Below are 22,996 nucleotides of genomic sequence, written 5' to 3' on the forward strand. Positions count from 1 at the left end.
CAAACTGTAAATCACGTCTGTGACGGTCTGCGGCTTTCTTTTGCTTCTGCTGAGTTTTCTGGAGGGCCAACTTAACTCTCCGATAAGCTTCATCCAAGCTCTCCACATACTGATCAGCCTCAAAGATCTTATCCTTTGTATGCAAAATGGGTGGTACCTTCTTCCCTCCTTCTACAATCTCAAAAGGCGCCTTGCCTGTCGAGCTATGTACAATGTTGTTATATGCAAAGTCCACCAAAGGAAGATACTTTTCCCATTGTTGCTTGTGCTCTGACACATAACACTTGAGAAGATCCAACACTGTAGAGTTAGCCTCTTCTGACTGACCATCAGTCTGTGGATGAAATGACGATGAAAACTTGAGAGTTGTACCCATGTTGTCAAACAACCCTCTCCAAAACAAACTCGTCATCTGTGGATCACGGTCACTAATGATAGACGTAGGCAAGCCATGATACTTGAAGATGTTCGCCATGAACAACTTCACCATATGATCCACTTTAATTGTCTTCCGCACGGGAATGAAATGAACCTGCTTACTGAACCTGCATATGATAGTCCAGATGCCATCATTTCCCGTTTGTGTCCGTGGAAGATCAAATACAAAATCCATGGCAATGCTCTCCCAAGGTCTATCCGGAATAGGTAAAGGCTGTAATAACCCAGGTGTCTTCTGACGGTCAAACTTTACCTTCTGACATACGATGCATTGCCTCACAAAGGCATCAACATCTCTTCTCAAGGTTGGCCAATAAAAGAAAGTCTCCACTGCTTTGACCGTGGCGTCAATACCTCTATGACCTGCATACGGTGGAGCATGACTTTCAATCATAACCTTGAGTCGCAATGGCCTGGTAACACACAGTCTGCCATGCATCAATAAAAACCCATCTCTGAGAGTATAGTGCTCATGCCGCTGACCCTCAGACATCTGATCATACAACCTTTCAAAATCCTCATCATGGGTATACTGCTCTTTCATTTCATCAAGCTCATGATGATAAGCAAGTGAAACTGCAGAGACTTGTGGCGTAACACCAATACTGGGTCCGAAGTAAGCTTTTCTTTGAGCTTTTTGAATGCTGTAATTTCCCGATCAGCCCATCTAAACGGAGTTGCTTTCTTCGTCAAAGCATGAAGAGGCGAAGAAATTTCAGCAAAGTGCCGTATGTAACGCCTGTAATAGGAACACAATCCTAGAAAGTTGCGTACATCATGCACGGTCCTCAAAGCTGGCCAATGAAGTATTGCTTCCACCTTTGCTGGATCCATACGGACTCCATGACCAGACACAATATGCCCCAAGAAATGTATCTCCTGCAAGAAAAACTCACTCTTCTTGCCATTAACCACCAACCTATGGTTTCTGAGTTCTGCAAACACAATGGCCAAATGCCTTCTACTCTTCCTCAGTTCGTGAATGCACAATCATATCATCAAAGAATGTGCCCACAAACTCTCTATGAGGCCTGAAAATCCTGTCCATCATTCTGTTAAATGTGGCAGGCGCATTTGTCAAACCAAAGGGCATAACCAAGAACTCATACAACCCAAACGTGGTTCGGAATGCTGTCTTAGGCACATCCTCGGGTCTAATGCGTATCTGATGATACCCGCTTTCAAGTCAATACGACTAAAAACTGTGGAGCCCTGTAAGCGGTCCAAGATGTCATCGATCCTCGGTATGGGGAATCGATTCTTGATGGTATTCTTATTCAGCGCCCTGTAATCAATACACATGCGCCAAGAACCATCCTTCTTCTGCACTAAGAGCACAGGTGAGCAAAAGGGTGATGAGCTAGGCTGTATCAACCCTTTATTCAAAAGCTCCTGCACCTGACTCATAATCTCTTCCTGTTGGGCTGCACTAACACGGTACGGCGGTCTATTCGGTGGAGTACTACTAGGAATCAGATCTATGGCATGATCTTCTGGCCTCTCAGGAGGTAATTCTCCTGGCAATGACTCGAAAAAACAGTCTTGAAACCCACTTAAGAAATCAGCCCTGTCCTTATCTAACATTGACAAATTAGACTTAGACTCATCATCCTGTGCATCCTTTACATAAATCAAGTACGCGGAAAGATGCTTTTTCATTACTGATGAAATCGCCGAAGCGGATACAATAGGAACAGATTCCCCTTTGAGTTTTACATCCAATACATGCTCTTTCCCTCTATGAGTCAAAGTAATTTTCCTATTGTAAGTATCCACCACCGCATGTACTTTGTGGCACCATGGCATCCCCAACAAAACATCACAGCCATCCAAAGGCATGATGAAGAACTCCTCGTTGTCCACATAACCCTGCAAATGAAGCCGAAGCTTCCCAATGATAGGAGTAACGGGTTCTGCATACCCTGGACAAGCCATATTTGCCTCATGTAACGGCCCCATCTCCTCTGCGCGAATCCCCAATCGGCTAGCCAAATCTGGTGAAATGAAGTTGGCTCTAGCACCTGTGTCAAAGAAGATCAAAGCATTCTGATCTCTCACTTTGCCCCATGCCCTGCACAACTGTGTAGCTTCACCACCTAGCTGCTCCCCCACAAGATCAGGAACTAAGCCTGTAGAAGGCTTTGGTTTCTTTGGCTTGGGCTCTCCTTTATTGTCAGGGTCCTTTTTGGACGTTCTTTTGGGACAATTGAATGACATATGCCCCTCTTCAGTACAGTAAAAACACTTTTGAGCATCTCTCAAAGCCTGTCTTTCCTCAGAAGTCCTCTTGGGCATTGGCAACTTCTTATACTTTGTCTCTGTAGACCCTTTAGCATCACGAGAAGCATGCCCAAATTTTTCAGCTTTCTTGCTCAATTTCTTACTGCCTTTAAACCCAGATGAACCACCTGTGAGTAACGCATTAGCTGTCATAGCATTTTCAATCATCTGTGACATGTTCGTTACTCTTGTCTTTATACAATAATCTCGTACCTCCTTGGGCAGCCCACAACAATACTTCTCTACCTGCTCAGATAATGGCACAGCACGATAAGAAGTCACTGGGAGTAAAGCTTCCCAAAACTTCTTGTTATAATCCTCCAAACTATCACACTTTGAAGCATCCAGCTTGTGCCATCCTGTCATAACATCCACCTCAAATGTAGATGTGAGCCATACAGAAGAGAAAACCTGTTTGAATTGGACCCATGTGGTGGGTGCTATGCCCTGCAAAAGAAGAGTAGACCACCACTGCAAAGCATTGCCCTTGAGAAAAGTGGCAGCTTTCCTCACCTTTGAGGACTCTGTATAATTCCCACCAGAAAAAGCAGCATCAAACTGCTGTAAAAAGGTAAGTGCCTTCAATTTATCCTTGGCCCCACTGAAAGTGTCAAACTTCACTGCAGCTCCCCCTTCCTTCGCCTTTCCCATAGGCGTTAGATTATCATATGGAAGTGGTTTCGTAAGATTGCTGCCCCCAACATTCATACCCATCATTGGGTCAACATTTCCCATTCCCATGCCAGGCATACCATACATCCCAGCCATGTTTCCATACATTCCACTATGCATACCTGGCTGCATGCCACCAAACATATTGCCTTGCATCCCAGGTTGCATGCCTGCAAACATATTTCCAGCCATACCGGACTGCATACCACCATACATATTCCCTTGCATGCCAGGCTGAAAATTGGCTCCAAAAGGCCCATACATACCCATGCCTCCCTGAGGATAACCCCCAGTCATGGATTGGAACACCGAGCCACCACCAAAATAACCTGGATGCATATTCTGCTGAGGAATAGGTGGCTGTCCATAGAAGGAACTCTGAGAGTTTGCACCATAAGCATGCTGCATATTCGGAAACTGGCCAAAAGATGGTTCCTGTGGGATGGCACCACTATGACCCTGTGGAAGATTCTTCGAACGAACCTTCTTCTTCTTTTTCTCGGGCTCTGTGCGGGGCTCTATGCGAGATCTCATAAATTCAACAAATCTCTCGCTCTGAGTGAGCTGCATAAAAGTATCCATAACACTAGCCAAGCGATCTTTGAACCGAGCATCATCATCCTCTTTACCAAGCACATCTTTTGGCTGTGTTACATCCTCATAAGGCTCAACATTTGCAGCCTGTTCTCCTGCAAAAATATCCTCAGATACATCTCTCTCAGGAGAAGTCTCTTGCTCTTCTTCTTCATGATAGAAGTACTCTTCCTCTGTATCAGACATGATTGCTGAATTTTCAGCGATGGCTTTCTTCAAAGCAACCACGAGCTCACCCCCTTCAGAAAGTTGATGATTGGTCCCGGGGACGGAACCTTGAAACCGGCCTCTGATAGAAAACCAGGGTGCGGTAGATTAGCAATCACCCGTCCACTTGTAGTCTAGATGTGAAACAAAGCACAGATTGGAGCTAGAGTGCCCAAATCTGAAAACACAGCGACACCTGTTGGCCCCAAAGCTTGGCGCCCCTTGCGGTATTTCTTTATTCAATTATAATAAAATGAATGGCTGAGTACAACACAAAGACCAGCCAAGAGTTTACACCTGTAAGTCCAATCTGACGGCCCACAAATCCTTCTCAGCACAGAGGATCTATTCACACAGATCTGTGTCTTCAAACAACACACTGTGCCTCCCTCTGATCAGCCAAGATCACAAAGCAGGCCAGCCATGGGCATCATCTGGCATAACTCAAGTGCATGATACATCTTCTCAGCTCAAACATACATGTGCTGTCCAGTCTCTGTCTCAACCCTTGTCAAGCTGCCATACCCCTCCTCTCACAAGGGGCCAGATAACACATATCTGCAACAGACATCAAGCAGTAGAAAGAGAGATAGATGAACAGAAACAGAGCTTACCAAGTTCAGCTCGTGAAACAACACTGGAGGAAGCAACAGCACCAATCTGTACTTGCAGGCACTTGTATCCACAACCCTGCTTCACACGTGTGCTTGTACTTGCCTGTATCCTCCTCCTGATGTCCACTCTTATGCTGTCCTTGAAAAATACAGATCTGAAAATCAGCACAGTACCCGTCTGTACCGCCTCGGGATACGTGCGAGGAGTTGTACTTGCATAAACAGCCTGCTGTCTACTCTTCTACCTGCCTGTATCTGAGTTTACAGTCCTGTCCAGCCAGTTTACGCCACCTGCAGCAGCCTGCAGCAACTGTACTTGCTGTACCTGGCTGTCCGTACACTGTACGGCAGCCGTACAGTACTGTACTGCTGTTGTACCTGCTGGTACAGCCTGAGCAGACCTGTGCGCAGAGAATCCAGCAGCAACTAACAGTCGCCTGTGTGTAGCGTGGACCAAGGAAGTGCCTGCAGCCTGTCCGTACAGGCTGTACGGCTGGTTTGCACAGGAAAAACTGCAGCAAAGAGTCTTCAGCAGTCGCCCTTCTCCTTTCACTTCTCCACGCTTGAGTACATGCGCTTCAAGAAACTCCACGATTCCCTCTTGTCCAAAAGCTAGAGAGAGAGAGAGAAGAGAGAGATACACTTACTCCAAAAGTGGAGTGACTCTCCCCCAAATTAATCCCTAGGGCCCCAAACTTTAATAAGTTCCTAGGGCCACTAAGGCCTAGGGGCAAACTTCAATAAACATTAAAACTTAATGTTTCTAGTTCCCCCCTTCACACCTAGGGATGTCCACACATCTTAAACTCTGTCCGGGCACCCCCCATGTGAATCATAAAATATTCTGACTCTGCAACCACCATGCCCACACTTGTACTGTTCCATTTTCACAGGGCCATGACACGAAGGCTGTCCTGAAAGCAGTCTTATGAACATCTTGTGGCACCACGGTATCTGGTGATAACCACTCTTCAAATCAAGTCTGCTAAAGCAAGCTGAGCCATCAAGCTTATCCAAGATATCATCAATACGCGGAATTGGGAATCTGTTCTTGATGGTAAGCTTGTTCAAAGCTCTATAGTCCACACACATACGGAATGATCCGTCCTTCTTTTGAACAAGAAGCACAGGAGAGCAGTAAGGTGAGGAACTGGGCTGAACCAAACCTTTCTCTAAAAGCTCGTTGACCTGCTTCATGATTTCTTCTTGTTGTGCAGTACTCACTCGGTATGCGGGTTTGTTAGGTGGAGAACTACCTGGCACAATATCTATACGGTGATCTTCGGGCCTTTGGGGAGGTAATTCACCTGGCAACGAGTCAGCAAAACAGTCGTTGAATGCATTAAGAAAATTCAGCCTATCATTAGACATAGCATCCACATTTTAATGATTTGGCACAAGACTATCACGCACAAAAACCAAGTACGCTGAAAGACTCTTTTTCATTGCTTTATTAATTTGGATGTGTGATACAACTGGGATGGAATCCCCTTCTTTGCCAGCATCAATAAAATGCATGCGGCCTTTATGCATAAAAGAAATCATATTGGACTTGTAGTCTTTGCGGGGCTCAAGCCTATGATGCCACGGCTTGCCCAACAATACATCACATCCATTCAGTGGAGCAACTAGGAAATGCTCATTATCAAGGTAGCCCTGGATATGGATGCGCAACTTCCCTATCAAAGGGGTAACCTGCACCTCTTTACCAATAAATGCAGCTTCGGCTTCAATCTGAGGTCCCATGTTTTCAACCTCAATACCCAATGGAGCTGCCATTTGCATAGAGATGAAATCGTCAGTTGCACAGTCATCAAACATGAAGAGTGCGGGCTGATCCTTGATTTGCCCCCAAGCCTTGCAAACCATTCGCTCTTTTGCATCATGACCTGTATTTCCTTGCACATCAGGAACTGCATGTACATTAGCTTTGGTGTGCTTGTCCTCGTGCTTTGATTTGCGATCTGGGCATTGTCGGAACATGTGGTCTTTGCTACCACAAGAAAAGCATTTTCCATCCTTAGCATATTGTTCTCTTTGCTCCGGGGTTAATCCGAATTTGTTCTTTCTTGGGCCCTGTTCTTTAGATGTGTTATTTTCAGCTTTACCACCCTTGTAAGGCTCCCGGAAGTTCTTTTTAGGTGGCTGTCCACCCTTTTGCTGATTTGGGACAGCCTTGTCCTTCCCCTTTGAACCTCCTTGATCTTGCTTGATCTTGAGCACCAATTGCTCCGTGGCAAGAGCAGAAGCTGTGAGTTGTTGCAACGTATGTTTCGGGTGCAATTCAATACCCGATCTATATGCTGGTTGCAGTCTAGAACGAAACTTCCTCTTTCTTTCATCTTCAGTGATTTGCATGAAGGGAGTCACTTCCAGCAACACTTTCCAGAATTTGTTAACATACTGTTGCACACTTTCATTGTCTCTTTGTTCCAGCCTGTCCCACTTTTGAGTGAGAGTTTGTTTTGCATTGGGTGGCAAGAACTGAGCATAAAATCTATCCTTGAATTCCTTCCAAGTGGAGATGGGATCCTTGGTGATCTTTTCAGTGATCCACCAATGGGCAGCAGTCCCTTTCAAAAACATGCTAGCATGGCGCACCTTTGACTTTTCTGTGAAATCCTCATCGCTAAAAGCAATGTCGAACTGTGCCACAAATGCTAACACCTTAGAAGCATCATGTTCACCATGAAAAACATCAAATTTGACAGATTTATCACCTGCTTTGAATTCCTTGAGCTTCCTGGCATGAGGCTCATGGTCTTCTCTTTTTCTTTTCCCCTTATCCAACGGGGTAGCCCTATCTGCATGGGCTCCATGGGCCGTGATAGAAGCTTCATGGGGCACGGTGGCATGTGCTCCACGAACTCGAAACTCAGATGCATGTGACTTACCTGCATATGGCATGGTCTCTCCATGAGACAACTCAGAAGGCAAAATTTTTCTGGAAGTAGACCTGTCACCATGAGATACATGTCTAGCATGCATGTGACTTTCATGCCCTCCATGAGCACTGGCATACATATATCTGTCAGGCTTAGTGCCTTGGGGAGAGGATGCATGACGAGAGGTGACTGTCACCTCTTCCTTTTGCATAAAAGATTACAGCCTCTGGGATGCGGGATCTCCATGCTTCAAACGAGGTGGATTTCTGAATTTCAGCTCTCCGTCATCCCCCTCTTTGATATCACCTTTGCGAAGGAGATAGTCAAGTGCCAACTCCCTTGGTTTCTTGCCCACTTCACGAGCCATTGATTCAAAAGTTACATCAACCATAGCATCAGCCTTCCTGGCTTCAATAGCACTTTGCAGATGGGGATCTTCATGCAAAAACTTTAACTCTTGCTCTTGAGCCTGCAAAAGTTTTCTCATATGTTCCATTTTAGCCCTCATAGCATCAGGCTCTTGTTCAAGCATAACTGTCTTTCCTGGAGACAGTTGACCCTTGGATTCACTATCCATAACCCTTTCAAGAGGCTTGTGTCTACCTCGCAGGGCATCAGACCCACGAGAGGCACTAGATGGACCCCTCGAATTTGGTACTTCCAAAGGGTTGCCTTGGCTGTCCATTGTGTTTTAAGTTTGCTAAAAGCGGGATGTCCAGTACACAGGTTCGTTTCCCCACCAGGAAGAGGGAAACAACCGTGCTCTGATACCAATGAAACCGATCCCGTCAAGTGGGAAAGACTCCGTTGGACACCCACACGCTTAATAGCACAACTTTAAAACCACAAATTTGAAATGGACAACTTAATACAGCTTGAAATTTAAATGAAATGAAATGGAAAGATGGACACCAGCACTGGGGCCGGAACGTGCCGACCCCCCCCTCAATATATGATATATTTATTGGGAGTATTTAATAAATACAATGCTCCATGGGTTCCAAGAACCAGATAATGGCCATGTACATATGAAAACAGTACCAAACAAATAGGCTCGAATTTCGATGTAGAAGCTCGAAGCAGAACGACCACTAGTGTGGTCCAATCTCTACGGTCCTGTGCTTTCACTAGACTCCGCGGAGAGCGCCTCACTGGTGTTCCGAGACCACGCACAAACAGGCGCTCTCGTACTAACACCTGGCTCTCCCGATCTCAGCACCTTTGGACCGAGGTTCGCCAATATAGCTTGGACAACCCGGCACCGAACGGGTGTTGGTCGAGCGGGATGAATCCCTTATCAGATTTAAACATAAAATACTTTATTGAAATCTGAAATTCACTTACTTGTAGATGGTTGATGGAAAACCAATACTCGTGGTGTTTGTGCAGAAGATGAAACCACCCAAGAGATGTGAAGTTAGGCGATAGAAAAAAAAAAAACTGCCTTGGGAGAAGTAAAGTCTCGCTGCAGGAACATAGCCACCCGTTGTATAGGAGAAGGTGGCTCAGCCTCAAGAAGCGTGGAAAAACAACCAGTATAGAGTGGCCTGGCTGCAGATGAACGCTCTGACTGCAAAGGGGTAGTGTAGGTGCCTGTCGTGGAGAGAGGTAACCTGCTGGAAGAGATGCGCAGGAGAGCTCACAGGCGTCTACAGAGGCAGCTCCGTCTGCTGGTGGCAGTCTACTGTGGGTACCATGCTGCCTGCTGGTCCAGGAGGAGTCGCCGGCTGCTGTACAACCTGTAAGAGGAGGTAGCGCAGCAATCTGGAGGTGACAGCCGCCTGTAGGAAGGGAAAGAGAAGTGATGTAGACGCCTGCTGTAGCCAGGGCAACCTGCTGAAAACAGGCGCAGCCCACCTGCAGCAAAGTCAGCCGCCTGTAGAGAGACAGGCGCAGCCAGCAGCAGAGGGTACTGCAGTCGTTGTGCAGGGAAGGCAGCCAGCCGCTTGGGAAAAGCAAGCGAAGAGAAGATGGTCGCCGGTTTCTCAATGCAAGAAGGTGGAAGCGATGGGTGATGAACAAACGCAAGAAGCGATTCCTTTTAATAAAATTAAAGTGAAGTTTTACTCCACGCTTGCATGTGGGTGGGGAGTTTGGGTAGGTGACCATGCCCACCCCCACACTCACTTAAGTGGGGCTCCCCACCTTGGCCCCTAAGTGGGTGCCCAAAGGGGGTGCCCACATTCAAGTGAATGTGAACACTTAACCTTATAAATTAAAAGGTTAGAATAAAATAATAAAAACAACATGTGCGACATACTTACCACCTGTTCACATGCACTAAAACTCGTCAGAATACAGAGCAGACTTCACGACTCACTGGCAGGCGTCCCCGCTCAGTAAGTAACACGTCAAGCAGGCAAACACACAAATACATGTCATGCGAAAACAGTTTCAAACATGCAAAATATGTGTGCATGTGCAAATAGTAACATGGACATATCTCCCGTTCATGGAACAAGTACAAAATATCTGTCGGCACAAAACTGGCACGACATAAAAACATAAAAACCTGGTCTTCCTATGGAGTGACAGTCCCATAGGTAAGACACAGTTCCAGGCACGAGTCTCCCTATGGTGTGACAGTCCCATAGGCAAAACACGGCACGAATACTGGCTCTTCCATGGCGTGACAATCCAATGGGTCGAACACAGTCCAGGTCATACACGGGTGGCACTGGTCTGGCTCCCGTCCATACGACACCATCCTGCTAACACACGGGTGGCACCAGTCTGGCTCCCGTCCATGTCAGCAAAATACTGGCCTCTTCACACGAGACACCGGCCTGGCCTCAAGTGAACGAGACGCAAAAACTGGAGATGGACCAAACGGTCGGCCAATTGGTGACACTCAGTATGCAACCTATATGCGTAGGGTATACAAGAATGCAATGCAAATCTGTCTAGCTCCAACCAGTACCATAATGGGGGTGTAATATGTGATACATGGCCTCTACTAGCATAGGAGGTGCACCAAACTCCGCTCGGACAATGTCATGTGGGACAGAGGGTTTGCTGCGGATCATCCGTGAGAGCATGAGAATTTGAGGCCTCTCTATCTGAGACCATGTGGAGGTGGCGAGCCCAGGTGCCCATACTGCTGCGGCATACATCAAAGCAGGGGTGACTAGTGTGTCAAACAACCACCCCTTCGTGCGGGGCTCCTGGAAGTGTGCCTGGTGACATTGTCTCTCTAGCATGGCCAGAGCTGCATACCCTCGTGTGAGTCTATCCTTGGCTGCCTAAGCCATAGTAAATCTTCCTGGCGGAGTCGCGAATGTAATCCCCAAGTACACATATGAGTCTACCACCTCTACCTGTCCTCTTGCTAGTGTGAAGATGGCCTGTTGTCGAACTGGCCCTGAGGTGTGGGAAATCATGACCTGGGTTTTCCCAAGGTTCAGTGTAAGTCCCCTTTGTGTGCAGAAGTCATCGAGTGCATGGAGATGATGCTGTAGTCCCATCTTCGACTTAGAGACCAAAATAATATCATCTGCATATAGCATAATGTGGACTGTGGTATCTACCCCGTCCCCACCACTGTGAACAATGAAGTCAGCCATTTCATCAATGTATAGCCCAAATAGTGTAGGAGAGAGTGGGCATCCTTGCTTCACACCTATGGTGCTAGCAATAACATCAGATAGCCCCTCCGGGCATCGTATGCGCCCGAGGACCTGCTCATATAAAGCATAGATGCCCCAGACCATCTCTGATGGGATCCCTAATGACTGGAGGCGCTGAAAGAGTCTCTCCCGTGGCACCGTGTCAAATGCTTTGCGGAAATCCACAAAGTAGCAGTATAATCTCCTCTCCCGTGCCCTACCCTGATCAATCAGACATCTTGGAGTGAATAGATGGTCAATAGTGGAGAAAGCTCGTCGGAATCCAGCCTGCCCTGGTGCTCAGAGTCGCTCCTCCTCTGCAGATAAGCTCAACTCTGCCTCGAGCACTGCGCCATAAAGTTTGGCCAATGTATGACCAATCATGATAGTCTTGTAGTTGTTGGGGTTAGCATGTCTCCCGCTTTGTCGAGAGGCATAGTCCACTCAACTGGGATCTCATAATATGCACTATCTACATATAAAGTGCTTCACTGACTTAGCCTCCCTCTAACATATAGTGCACATCCCCCTCTCACGAGGTATTTGCATGGCTTTACCTTTCTCTATCCTTAGGTGGTGCATCCCCACTCTCCGCATTTTTCTCCTATTTTTTCCCATTTTTCTATGGCATGGGAGGCAGTCTAGTAGTGGTAGCCCTGAGCCTGGCCGACTGCATCTGTGACATGGCCGACTGCACTGCATGAGTCGTGGGACTCTTTTGTTGCTGGCCGACCCATCTTGATGCTGGCCGACTGTGACTATCCAGTTCGTGAGGATTCTTGTGTCCAGTCGGCTGCCCTACAGCAGGCCGACCGCTGATGTGGGGGCATATAAATAGGCCCCCCCAGCCCCCTTGCCACTTGTGTACTATACCTCGGGATTTTCTTGTGTATATAGAGCAGAGTTACACGCCTATTTCTCTCTCTCTCTCTTGTGCTGTATTTTTCTGCACTGCGTTTTGCTCTCCGCTGCGTATTCTGACATGGTATCAGAGCCCTAGGCTCTAGATAGTTCTTGGGATTTGTGTGAGCAAGAGGGGGACTGTTGTGTGGCTGATTGGTGGACTGTTTTGGGCTGATTGGGAAGAGAAGGTGCAAGAGGAAGGCGGGCTGATTTGCTGGACAGCCACTTGCAGGTAGTAGTTCTTCTTTGTTTCCACCCACCCACCCTTTTCAGAGTACTTTCCAAAGACAGATCTGTTTGAGATGGCCGAGAGGTACGTGGAGATCCCGACACTCCCCACATTCTCGGTGGACCGTCAGTTGGACGGGAGCAACTACGGCATATGGAAGGTTATGATGGAATCTGTTCTGGAGTCTTACGACCTTGCAGATTTCGTCGTTGTTGGTGTTCCACGGCCGGAAGTAGAGGAAGGGGAGTTACCGTCAACCCGAAAGGACCGGGAGGCTCAGACACAGATGTGGGATCGTGTCAACGCCAGGGTCCGTTCGTTTATCTTTCTCAACTGCACACCCGCAGGTAATCAATTATGTAAATCATATGACGCTGGCTAGAGGTATATGGCAGCATTTGGCTTCTCTGTACAACAGGGTATCGCCCATGAAGAGGATTTTCTTGGAAGTACAGATGCGGGTTATGAACCCTGCAAAATCGTCGACGATGCAGGAGTATACTAACAAGCTGCAGGCTCTTCAGCAGGAAGTTCTTCAGGCTGGGAAGGAGATATTGTCAAAGGACATGGCCATCACGTTGCTGTCACATTTGCCCTCTTCGTACTCAGCATTTTACTCGTCTTTGATTACCAGTGGCAGGCTCAGCACCATCACGTGGGAGGAGCTTGTGCCCATGGTCCTGGACCAAGAGGAACGATTCACGAACCCTCCTCAGGGTGGAGGTTTGGAGGCCTTAACTGGCCAACGGTCGAAAGGCCGTAACACGGTCAAAGGGAAGGCTTTGTCGGAGAAGTCTTCTGAGAAGAAGTCCGATACTGACCGTGAGAAACTGAAGGCAGAGAGGACCTGTGATGATTGTGGCGAGAAAGGGCACTATTGGAGGCAGTGTCCCAAGCGGAAGACCGAGAAGGGTGAAGATTCCTCAGCAGCAATCATGAAGACTCCGGCTTTTGTGTACCTGGAGGTGGACATCGATGTTTCATTTTCTTCAAGCAGGGAGGAGAGTGGAGGACTCTCCGCAACGGATACTCGGGAGTGGATTCTCGATAGTGGTGCTTCCAGGCACATGACTCCTTCCCGTTCCGGTTTATAGGATCTCTGCAGGCTTTCTGGTCATATTCTTACTGGGGATATGTCCACTATCCCAGTTCACAGTGAGGGCAGGATGGAGATAGTTCCCGATGGCAGAGGGGGGAAGCATTCCTCCCAGGTGTTGTATGTTCTGGCACTTGGTTTTCATCTGTTGTCAGTGCATCAGGTTTGCAAGACTGGCGTACGGGTGGAGTTTGATGAGCATTTTGTTGCTCTCCGGGACAAAGCAACAGGCCAAGTGGTTTGGGAAGGCGGAGTGGAGAATGGAGTTTACAAGCTTTCAGCACTCTCTCTCCCAGGTCCTCAGGTTTGTGATGAGTGGCAGTCTGGTAATGGCCACTTAAGTGTGGATACGTTGCAGGTACAGGCTTTCCGAGACCAGATGGTGGATAGCTTACCAGTAGATGGTAGCAATTGGCAGGAACTTTCCAGTACTGATGTTGGTGGTTCTTGTGTTCGTCAGTCAGAGGAAACTGAACAGGTCACTTATGCTCTGATGTCTCGTCGTATTCGGGACAAAGAACCTCCAGTAGTTGAGGATGTTCTTTCCACGGGGACCTTTCGGAAAGCCAGGCAGGTGGCAGGTGATTACTTGCAAAAGGAGGTGGTTTCTCCAGGCTTTGTGGTTCCGGATTCAGAGGGGGTGGTTGACAGGTTTCAGAAAGCCTTGCTTGGTCTTCAGCAGGTTTCCAGGACTTGTTTGTGCATCGTAACAGGTGTTGATCCTTGTGAGCAGTGTGATGCCTTTTTGACTCAGAAGCAGTATGGTTCATGGATCTTTGGAAAGCTCCTCCTAAAAGGGCCCAACAAAGAATTGTCAGGCTCCCTTGGAAAGCTCCTTCTAAAAGGGTCCAACAAAGAATTGTTAGGCTCCCACTAAGGTAGCCTAAGCTCCAACTAGGAGCTTGCCCTATTTAGGGTAGCTGTTGCCCAACCAATAGCCAACACCGCCGCCTCCACCCATTGCTCCTACTTTTCGCTTACAAGAGAACACTTGCCCAATAGTGAATTAGAGAAGACCCAAATCAATTTTTTGATTTGGGCAACTACGCCTCCTCCGCCCTATAGCAATTAGAGGACTGCATAGGTCTTTGGTATGCATCATAGCATGGCATGCATGATCCAGATCTAGGTTTTTCATTGTATATATAGTCATGTTTTGCAATATGCAATAGATTAGGTCTCATCTTTTCTTCCGTGCATGAGTATGATTAGGGTTAATCTCGTGTATTGAATCACTTGTTTAAGCTTCCACATGTGACATTGGAATCATAGCTTAGGTCAGCCTAGGGCAATCCTTAACCAAGGTTTCGTGCATGCTGAATTAGGGTTTGCAGGTCAAAATTAGGGCTTCCCTGTTTTGCATGTGTTCACCCCTTACAGTAGTGTTTGAGCCCTAAATTTAGTGGGTAAAGTGGAAAAACCAAATTAGGGTTTGTATTCTTTAGGGTTTCAGTCCATTGTTGCATATGGGTTTGCATTAGGTTAAACCTAGGTAGAGAGAGTCAATCATGGGCACCGAGGCATTGGACAATGCAAGATTGTTAAGTATATGTAAGATAAACCCAGATTCTCGTGTGGATGGTGTGGAAAGAGACATCCAGATGAAGGTTGTGTTGATGAAGGAGATTGTTAGTGATGATGAACTCGGGTGAGCTTGGGAGAAATGCTTGGCAGGGATCCAACAAGAACTTAGAGTACAACGTAGATGAGACAAAGAGTCGTCCATGTGTCCATGGTGCATTTCTATAATGTCTTTGTGTGGTTTCCTCCTGGTGGTGGATGCAATTCCTTCAATCATCAGTTTGTGGGATGCCATGGGTTGGGATTTCCTAAGACATGTCCATGGGGGTGTCTAGATATAGCTAGCTCTCTTCAGGTTATGATGAAGACTCCTTGGGGTCAAGGTGTGCTCTAGTTGGGTGTGCTCGCTCTTGAACTTGGTGTTGCCCAACATTCTAGGAAAAAGCTGTGAGTGTTTCGCCATGGTCCTTGTGATTTCTTTGCCACCTTATGAGTTTACTCTTTACTCGCTATATGCCATGCAAGAAAAGTGCTACATATCCCTATACTCCATGACTCAGTGAAGAGGATCAAACCCCTCTCCAAATAGACAGTGGGGGCCTCTGATTTTGTAATATGCTGGACACGGAAGGATAGTGCGCTTCTGAGTAAAAATTTCATGCATGTTAAATACCTTGCATATTTGTAGCTGTCGCTGCTCTTGCATGGGTATCACCTCTATCGGCCTTAATCTGAAGTTTATGGTGACACCCTGATATGGGCCACGGATATTGTTGAGTGCATGTGACATAAATCCTCAAGTATCCTGGAATATGGATAGATCGATCTGCATTCACTATGGGCAAATCATGTGTGTACAAGCTCATTTTGGAAGGGAGTGTCTCCAACCATATCCATGTCCTATGAATATAAGTATGCCAAATGATGTTGTCTCTAATGATTTTGTATAGTTCTTGCCTCGGTAATAGGTATTGAGAGAGTGAAATTATTATTATTAAATAACTTCTTTAAAAGCTGTCTCCAAGCAAAGAAATATTGCTTAGACCCACCTTTTACAAAAACAGCCAAAAAAAGAGACGTGCCTGGTGTGGAAGCTCATCATTTGTTGGCTCTGGGTAATTACTGCAGATCAGGTTGTTCTAGAAGGAGAGGCCCACTTATCTTCTCTTCGGAAAGAGAGGAAAAAAATCTTCAATGATCTTCTGGGCGTGAAAGGTATCCTCTTGCTTTTCATACTTAGGTTTTTTGTTGTCTGCTATTTGTTGATCTTTTTTCTGGTGGCCACTCTATCATGTAAGATGCAGTGGACCTTTGGGAAGTAAGTTGGAACTAACATGTGTAGCTTTGATTAGGCAACATCCGAGTATACTGTCGGGTGCGCCCACAATTTGAGCATGAAGGTCCAGTGGCAACTGACTTTCCAGATGACTTTTTGATACGAATAAACACCTCATTGACGGGAGTTGATGCTGGGGGGATGCCAAAAAAAGAGTTTGAATTTGATCGAGTGTATGGTCCACACGTTGGTCAAGGTAATGTGGGTGCTTTTGTTATTGCTTTTCTCATCAAATATTAGGTTTCAAATCTACCTGCTGTAGGCTTGAGCTTTTCCCTTGGGCTGCCCTCATCAAATGCTAGGTTTTGGAATCTACCTGGTATAGGCTTGAGCTTTGCCCTCTTGCTTTTGCAAGGGATTGAAGCTTATATGAAATATTTTCGTGCCTACGGCTGCAGGTGTTTTTTTCCAGGATGTGCAACCATTTGTACAGTCTGCCTTGGATGGGTACAATGCATGCATCTTTGCTTATGGACAGAGTGGTTCAGGGAAAACGTATACAATGGTCTCTCTCTCTCTCTCTCCACTTTTGCGTGCTTTGTAGCATCAAGTAGCCTATACACAATGGACAAGTGAACCTTCATGTTGTCTTCTTTTACAAGGAAAGCCTTGAATGGCATGTCTTAGATCCCCATTCAAATTGCAGATGCTAGGTTTTGTTAGCGATGGAGGTCTTTCCAGCTCCTTCAAAACTTGAATATTCGTGTCCTCTTATGTTCTTGGCAGGAAGGACCAAACAATGATCGAGGGGTTTTCTTCAGAGCCTTCGAGGAGCTTTTTGACTTGTCCAACAGTGACATGACATCCATGTCAAGATTTTCGTTTTCAGTGACAATGTTTGACCTTTATAATGAACAGGTCTTAGCTTGCTTCAAAAATTTTCCAATCTTGTACCTTTTCAAGATGCCCCTCCCATCCCTTCTCCCTCTTCTTCATTTATGTATTTTTTCAAGTCTTTTTTATTTCATGGCGGGCGTATAACAAGGCTCAGCTAACAATAAACAAGATTAATCACTAATTACACCACAACCACAACAAACTGAAAATAAACTGTGCACCACACATGAGGGCGGAATGCTGGGCAGAACCCAGACCACACCCCCCCCCCCCCACTCACCAATCCCTCCCTCTCCCTCTCCCTCTCCCTCTCCCTCTTCTTTCCCCCCTTAAGGTATTTTATTACCAAAAGGAACCACAACAAACTGAAAATAAACTGTGCACCACACATGAGGGCGGAATGCTGGGCAGAACCCCCCCCCCCCCCCCCCCCCCCTCCCTCCCCCACTCACCAATCCCTCCCTCTCCCTTTCCCTCTTCTTTCCCCCCTTAAGGTATTTTATTACCAAAAGGTATTTTATTACCAAAAGGAGTCTGCTCTTAATTACAAGATTATGGGTGCATGGGAGTCCTCACCGGTCTGCACCTGACTCTTCAAGTACCATGAATACAAGTCAAACAAATACTAGCACCACGGGTGCCCTGTGCCAAGTACAACGAGAGGTGCCAAGCTCTAAAGAAGTTGACACCATGGCCATTGTCATGTGTCCCGTGCCAGTGCACCAAAAATATCCTGTGTACAGTGTGTTCCACAAATCTCTTTGCCCAAAAAGTCCAATTCAATGTTGAGGGAGAAGAACCAACAAGAATACAAGTCAAACAAATACTAGAATCACGGGTGCCCTGTGCCAAGCACAAAGAGAGGTGCCAAGCTCTAAAGAAGTTGACACCATCCTGTGTCCCGTGCCAGTGCACCAAAAATATCCTGTGTACAGTGTGTTCCACAAATCTCTTTGCCCAGAAAGTCCAATTCATTGTAGAGGGAGAAGAACCAACAATTATTACTTGCAGCTTCACAATCAGCCGTGCTGAATCTGCATTTACAGCCAAACCCTAAACTGTACGACCAGAATAGTAAATGCTGTACTTCAGCTGTACGACTTTGTATGACCAACTCCCTATGGCCTCTGCACGCCTATGCCCACCTGCTGGGACCCTGTTGTACAACAATATGGAACCTGTCCATGCAGTCCGTACAGTATGGAATCCGTTGTACTGCACACATATACCTGCGCTTGATGCCTCGGAGGCATCTTACACCTGCTGTGGGAACCCTCAATCAGGTTAAAGAATCATTTTTGTCACGGTAAAAGTGTGTGCTGGAATGCCTTGTACCACACCTAGATGCACTAAACCAGTCCTAGAAGATGGTGGTAGGGGTGCAGGAGAGTAGTTGACTAGCCTTCTTCCAAGCTCTCAACCCTTGATGTGCTCAAATCAGCCTCAAGCCTCTATTTTATAATAATTTGGGTCTTGCTTTTGCTGTTGCTTTTCTTGTTTTAAAACAAGTGAAAGTTTTTAATAAACAACTTTTCTCTTCCAATAGGTGCCTAAAAGATGGGCTCGCCCCATGTATAATACTTGGCCTTGGTCCCAAAAGCACTTTAATAACTTTGATGAACAAGTCCGGCCGCTTTATAACACTTGTCAACGCCTGCAAGCACAAGTTTAGTGGTAAACATGTACATTTGACATTTAAGCAACAAATATACTCCACCTGCAAAAACCCATGAGGGTGATCGAAAATAGTCTATGGGCGGTTGCCCATGACAATGCTCTGTACCTCTCATCATGTGCTGCATGGATTCACACGTTAATAAAACTAGCATGCCTTGCATGCTTAAAGGTAATCATAACCCGTAAGCCCGAGAAATCAGGGATTTATTTCAACCCCCGCGGCTTATAATGAGTTATCCGCTGAGGAAGATCCAAGTGATGAACACACCACGTGTATCCATGCCTGACAATCTCCCTAGGCTTTTAAAGTTTTCACAGGCCCTTAGCCTTGCTTCATATAATCCAAGTCCTACTCAGGTGCATGCGACCATCAATCACACCACGTGCATGTCCATACAACAGTCTCACTGCAAATATATGGTCCAAAGTCATAAGCTCTTGATAACATTTGCCATCAACCATTCTGTGGTTTCCAATCACAAAGCCCGTATGGCCTTTTGCCATGTCTCACTGTACCTATACAAGGTACAAGATACATACCCAACTCATACCACATGAGTTCCAGAAAGTTCTTTTCCAAGCATCAACGTAAGAAGTTGCACAAAACCTAAAAAGAGTCCACATGATATACATGGTAGCTTCATGCATATCCACAATTCCATACATATGTTCCATTGTTGAGATGCTAATCATAGCATTCCAATCTCAGCATGGTTGTTTATCAAGCCTCAAAATAAGTGCTTGCATAAACACATGAGAGATTCATTGTTCTTCTGCAAAGATACTTGCTATTCCATCTGTCTTTACAAACATACATGCCTCAACACTGCATGCTTTTTGTGCACAAAGCATTCTTAGCATAATCACAATCAGAATGGATTGTCTACACAGCCCTTCGACCAAAGCCAATGCCACAAAACAGCCCAAAGCTTTTATGTTTTCCCCCTCCGCTTCATTAGCTGAGTCATCTTGTGCATCTCATTTGTGGCATCTGTAGGCTTAATCTTAAAAGGATGTCCACCCTTTTTCTGTGCATAACCAGCCCTCTGCATCGTAATCACATGACACTTGATTAACAAATATTCAAGTGCCAGCTGTCAGGTTTCTCAACACCCATCTCGGTAGCAATGGCCTCAAAAGTCACATCGTCCTGTGCAGATTCCAGAAACCTTTGCCTATCTTCCAAGACTTTCTGCACATCTGGTTCATCTGCTCTGAGTTCCTGTACTTCATGCAGTAAGGTTTCCTTGTCAGTAACAATAGCACTCTCTGTAGCATGTGCCGAACTAGGACCATGTGAAACAACGAAGCCTTTCTTTAAACGTGAGTTTAGTGAGTCTTTAGCAATCCTTTAAAACAACATACATGAATCTGAAATAGATGTAGTAGAGACGACACTAGATGGCGTCCCGAATTACCTACTGAAGTGCCCCTCCTTGCAAGCAGGAGTATTTGCTTTATTTCTTCTTTTGGAGAACTGTATACAAGCTGAATTGTGTCCACAAGACTAAGCGGACAAACTGATTGACGGACCGCCAAACGCAAGGACAAAGCGACCAAATGCTGGGTAGAATTGTGCATAAGCTTTAGGCGACTTTGAAGCTATCTTCTTGAGAAATACATTGGTCCGAGACTGAGGGTAGGTGTGCTGAATACTCTTGAAGAGACTGAGCTTTTTGGCCTTGGGCTGAGAGCACAAGTATGGCTGTAGGTATGCATAGGCAAGAGCCTAGGCACACATGCGTGACTTCTGATGATAATTTTTGGTTTATGTCTGATGATTTATGGACTGATCTGAACCTATCCTTCTATATGCTTTAGGGTGCCCAGTGAGCTTCCCTTAAAGCATGTCAACTGGCGGTAAATATCCACGACTAGCTTAAATGCCAAGTCGGCTGCCCTTAGCTGGTCGGGTGGCTGGTTAGCTGGTTGGCTGGCTACTAGACCTGGCTGACAGGAGCCCCAAGCCCACAAGGACTCGGTTGACAGCCTGCACATGCCATGGGGCTTGCCGCCTTGTCTTCAAAGGTGGCTAGGGGTACTAAGTACCCCTTGCATGGCATTGCCCATGTTAAGGCTGCCTTGGGGCTGGCCCCCTTCTACATGGAATGCAACTGAGTGCCTATAATGCATCTACTGCTATGGCTGACATCTACGTGCATCTGATTGATGAACACTTACTGAATTCTCCAGAGTGGGTTAAGAGGACTGACTTGACACTGGGAGACTGACAACGTAGCTCGTGCTTGACATTACCCGGATTGGGCTCACCAAAGGGTCACGGCATACGACAAATAAATCCTAAAATACTTCTGTACATGATTCTTACACTGTTGATGAGCCAGTTTATCACCGTGTACCACAGTGCATGGGTGCACGCGACATTCCCTCCTGCTTAGCTTGGCGGCAGGTTCATAGCTTCAAGATAGTCCCCCAATAACTGTGGATACTAAAGGAAGAATTCTTTATCTAGCCAAACAGTTTCATGGGTCCCTTGATCTTTGAACTTTGCATGAAATTGGTGAAGACGTTGTCTAGAACCATGCTTCCAGCGATGTAGAAGGATCTGCTCACGCTCTATCACCTCTGCTTCATCAAGCATTTTTGGCTATTGCTCTTTTGGAATATTCTGCAGTGAAGGTCCAGTATAAGGCTTTAACCAAGAGACATGGAAGATGTTGTGCATCATCCAACTGTGTGACAATCTGAGTGACAAGGCGACGTCGCTTATCTTCTTTATGATGGGAAAAGGACCAAAACTTCTGAATGACAACTTTGGATAGCGCTTGCCCACTTGCTTGAGTCTTTGCTTCATAATCCTTAAATATTCCTAGTCATCTTCTTTGAAATTGACGTCTCTCTGTGACTTGTTTGCCTGTCTAGTGTAAGCCTCTTGAGCTTTGGTAAGACGCTCTTTGACGGACTCAATGATGGCTGAAAAAGTTTTTGTCGTCTTGTTGGCTTCCAAGGAAGGAGAGATTATCCTCGTGAGAAGGGATGAAAATCTTCGATCAAAGGCTGCCTTGTATGGAGTTATGCCAACACTGAATGAGTGAGTGTCATTGAGAATCGCCCGTACCCACGGGATATGAAGCTCCCACTTCGGCTGCTGATCATGGCAGTACGCTTTAAGCACATCGAAAGCCAAGTGATTGTAAATCTTGGTTTGGCCATCGGTCTAGGGATGCAATGCACTGCACAATCGCAATTTGGTACCAAAGTTGTCGAACAGAGCTCGCCAGAAGTGAGATGTAAACGTTGGGTCCCGATCTGAAGTAATGGTCCGTGGCAAACCACAAACTAGATACCAATGTCGGAGAAAAAACTGGGCTATATATTTTGTTGTGGCCGTCTGCTTGCATGGTATAAGCATACAAAATTTACTGAATCTGTCAACTATCATCATACGCTAAGCATTTCGAGATCTAGTAAATGCGGGAAGGGGTCCAACGAAATCCATCGAAATGTCGTGAAATGGACCCTCGGGAACAGGAAATGGCTGAAGCAACCTTTCCTGTATGGTATGACGTACTTTCACTTTTTGACATATGGAACATAGTTGTACACATCCCTACACATCTTCGGCCAATAAAACGATCTTTCTAACTTCTCCGAGGTACTGTTGATCCCGTGATGAACCACCAACAGGTGAATCATGAGCATCATGGAGGAGTGTTGGTCTTTTCTCCCTAAGAACACATAGTCGACCCTTGTAAAAGAGCCAACTGTCCTGAATGGTGTAATGACCCGGTTCGGAATAAAGGGCCATACTTGTCATGTGCATGATCAATCTCTCTCTCTCTCTCTGCTCTCTCTCTATATCTACGTTTTGCATCATATGGTTTCCAAGAGTGTTTAGGGCTGAAAGAAGACTCCCAGAGCTTCCACGTGTTACAATACTGTAAGGAGTTCCAAATTTTGGACAATCTATATCGTGTGTCTTCATACTCTCTAAATCTTTTCCTTGTATCTCCAACACAGGGGGCTCCTGTACTATTTGAATACTATCTTTACTGAGAGCGTCTGCGAGATGGGGTTTTTCTTACCTGGTACATACTCAATCAGTCCTCCAAATTGTTGGAACAGCTGACTCCACCAGTGT

General features: G+C 46.2%; 1 protein-coding gene across 1 annotated transcript in view; it reads left to right on the top strand.

The window, feature by feature from the left end:
* Window positions 1-22,996, top strand: part of LOC147605409 (kinesin-like protein KIN-14B) — a 110,630-nt gene that overhangs the window by 22,676 nt on the left and 64,958 nt on the right. Inside the window, exons 3-6 of the mRNA XM_086793696.1 lie at window positions 16,173-16,259; window positions 16,397-16,576; window positions 16,779-16,885; window positions 17,107-17,238. Of these exons, the coding sequence (XP_086649822.1) occupies window positions 16,173-16,259; window positions 16,397-16,576; window positions 16,779-16,885; window positions 17,107-17,238 (506 nt within the window). The remainder of the gene's footprint in view (window positions 1-16,172; window positions 16,260-16,396; window positions 16,577-16,778; window positions 16,886-17,106; window positions 17,239-22,996) is intronic.

Source organism: Cibotium barometz, chromosome 59 (assembly GCF_041138505.1).
Source record: "Cibotium barometz isolate CiBa-2024 chromosome 59, ASM4113850v1, whole genome shotgun sequence".
NCBI lineage: Eukaryota > Viridiplantae > Streptophyta > Polypodiopsida > Cyatheales > Cibotiaceae > Cibotium > Cibotium barometz.